A 2,500-nucleotide genomic window follows, 5' to 3' on the forward strand; every position below is an offset into this window, starting at 1 on the left:
AACTCCACAGGTGTTGATGGGCGGGGCTTCGCCCCCTGACGCCGCTGCTTATTAAGGCTCCGATGCTACCTGACGGTGCAGACGCGAGCGAGGTTCCAGACGGTATACTACCTGGCACTTCTCGCTCGCCAGCAGGTCAGTTTGTCGTTAAAATTACCTTTTACCTTCGCGGCCTGATAGCTATTATTATCATAAGCATTACTATTAGGAGTGTTATTGTTATCGTTTTACTGTCATTATTACTCTCACCAGTACTACTGTTATTATCATTACTATTATTATTATTGCTATAGTTATCATTATCACTATCATTAATGTTGTTATAATCTTTATCATTATAATCAATGTTGTCATAATTATCATCTTATCATTACCTCCGCCAGCGCGGTTATGTTTTTGGTAGCCTTGGTTAATTACTTAGTTGCTAGTTTGTTTATTTTTGTTAATAGTATAACTCAAAAACTTATGAAGATATTTCACCAGGTGTGCCTTTACCTAACTTATATTCCATTTAATTTTACTGATGATCCGGATCCATGTATTTATTTATGACTGAGTTATCCTTATTGCAAATGCTGCTCAAAAAATATGAACAGATTTTTAATTAAGTTTTTACCAGAGGTGTGGCTTAGTCTAACTAAGCTGTCATTAATTTCTGATGGTGATCCGGATCATGATCCGGATCCAGGAATTTTTAGAATGATTGCATCAGTGAACCCTACACACAGGGTAACTATTGCCATATTTTCCAGTGGTTACAAGAAACGCGCCGCCTCTAGCGCGACAGGAATCGAGCAGGCGGTTAACATTTATCGAGTTGCCAGCTGCATTCCTCCTACTTCGGATATTTCATGCATATTCGTACTTTTATTGGATATCTATAACACCGCACTACCCACCATAAGCTATCAAAAGCCATCTTGGATATCCTATTCCAAAATATTGTATACCTGTCAGAAAAATAACCAGTACAGTAAAATAGCAAGCCGTCAACCGCGATCATTTCCATTACGTCACAGAAATGGGCGGAGCTTAGAGGCCTGTCTCACCTCCGATCACGAGACAGGTTTTGGTGTCGCGTCGCGTCTCGCGACACACTAAGTGCCACCGGAAAAGATGGCATATTATTGTTATCACTTCCTTTATTACCTCCACCAAGAAGGTCATGTTTATGCCACCAGTTTGCCTCTTCTAGTTATCATTATCATTGCTATTGTTATCAGTATTATTAACATTATCATCATCATTACTATTATCATTATGATCAATATATCAATATAGTTATTATTATCATCGTCATCATTATAATCTTTATTAGTGTTGTTATGATCTGTGTTATTATAATCAATGTTATCATTATGATGATTATTGTTATTGTTATTATCATTATTAAATATATTATTATTATTACAATTATTACTATTATTATTTTCATTATTGATATAATAATGATAATGATAATGATAATCATTATTATTATTATTTTAATTATTGTTATTAATATTATTTTTTATTGTTATTACTATTATCATCATTGATATTATTATTATCATTATTATTAGTTTCATTAAGGCTGTCCCTATCATAAATAGTATCTCCTTATTAGCGTCATTAGTGTCTTCGCCACTAGCGTCGCTAGTGATGTTAATAGTATCAATATCCTTTTCGCTATTAATCTTTGCATAATTGTTCCCATTATCATGGTGTCAACTCCCTTTACTGAAACCATTATAGATACAGTCACGTAATTACTCATTATATCATTGCTGTTAAAGGTCGTTCAGTGGTATTAGTTGGTCTTGTTGTAATTATCATGAATTTCATCTTCATTTTTATATCATTATTATTATTATCAATATCATTATACTATTACTACTAATTGCAATTTTAATCAACATTATTAATACTATATAGTAATAGTAATAAGGACAATGATGATAATAGTAATGATAATTTCTATCATTGTCACTGTCCTTATTATTATCATCACAATTATTATTATCATTATAAGTATCATTATTATTATTATTATTAGTAGTAGTATCTATCATATCTTTATTATTATCATAATCATTTTTATTTTTGTTTTTATATTTTTCACCATTATCATTACTATTCTTATCATTATTAGTATTTGTATTGGTATGATCATTATGATAGTATTATTATTATTATTGTTATTATTATCACTATTATCATCATAGTTATTATCTTTATGATTATCATCATTATCATAACTATCGCTATCTCTATCATTATCATTATCATCATCATTATTATTATTACTTATATTTTAATTTCCTGAATAATCCATTACAGAGCAAATCAAAATGAGGACGATCTTTTTCCTGGCGTTGGCCGCACTGGTGAGTTGCACGGTCACAAAGCGCCTTTTCCTCGATTGAGAAATACTGACGAAGATATCCTTCGACAATCTAGGTCCTTGATAATGCCCTGCACGTCCTATACGCCTTGATGAAATATCGTGGCATTCTTCGCA

At 32.0% G+C, this 2,500-nt stretch overlaps 1 protein-coding gene across 1 annotated transcript in view; it reads left to right on the forward strand.

Annotated features, from left to right (window-relative positions):
- Nucleotides 1–25: 25 nt before the first annotated feature.
- Nucleotides 26–2,500, forward strand: part of LOC113818034 (uncharacterized) — a 3,261-nt gene continuing 786 nt past the window's right edge. The window contains exons 1-2 of the mRNA XM_027370194.2: nt 26–135; nt 2,320–2,366. Of these exons, the coding sequence (XP_027225995.2) occupies nt 63–135; nt 2,320–2,366 (120 nt within the window). The 5' untranslated portion in view covers nt 26–62. The remainder of the gene's footprint in view (nt 136–2,319; nt 2,367–2,500) is intronic.

This window comes from Penaeus vannamei, chromosome 18, assembly GCF_042767895.1.
Source record: "Penaeus vannamei isolate JL-2024 chromosome 18, ASM4276789v1, whole genome shotgun sequence".
NCBI classification, from domain to species: domain Eukaryota; kingdom Metazoa; phylum Arthropoda; class Malacostraca; order Decapoda; family Penaeidae; genus Penaeus; species Penaeus vannamei.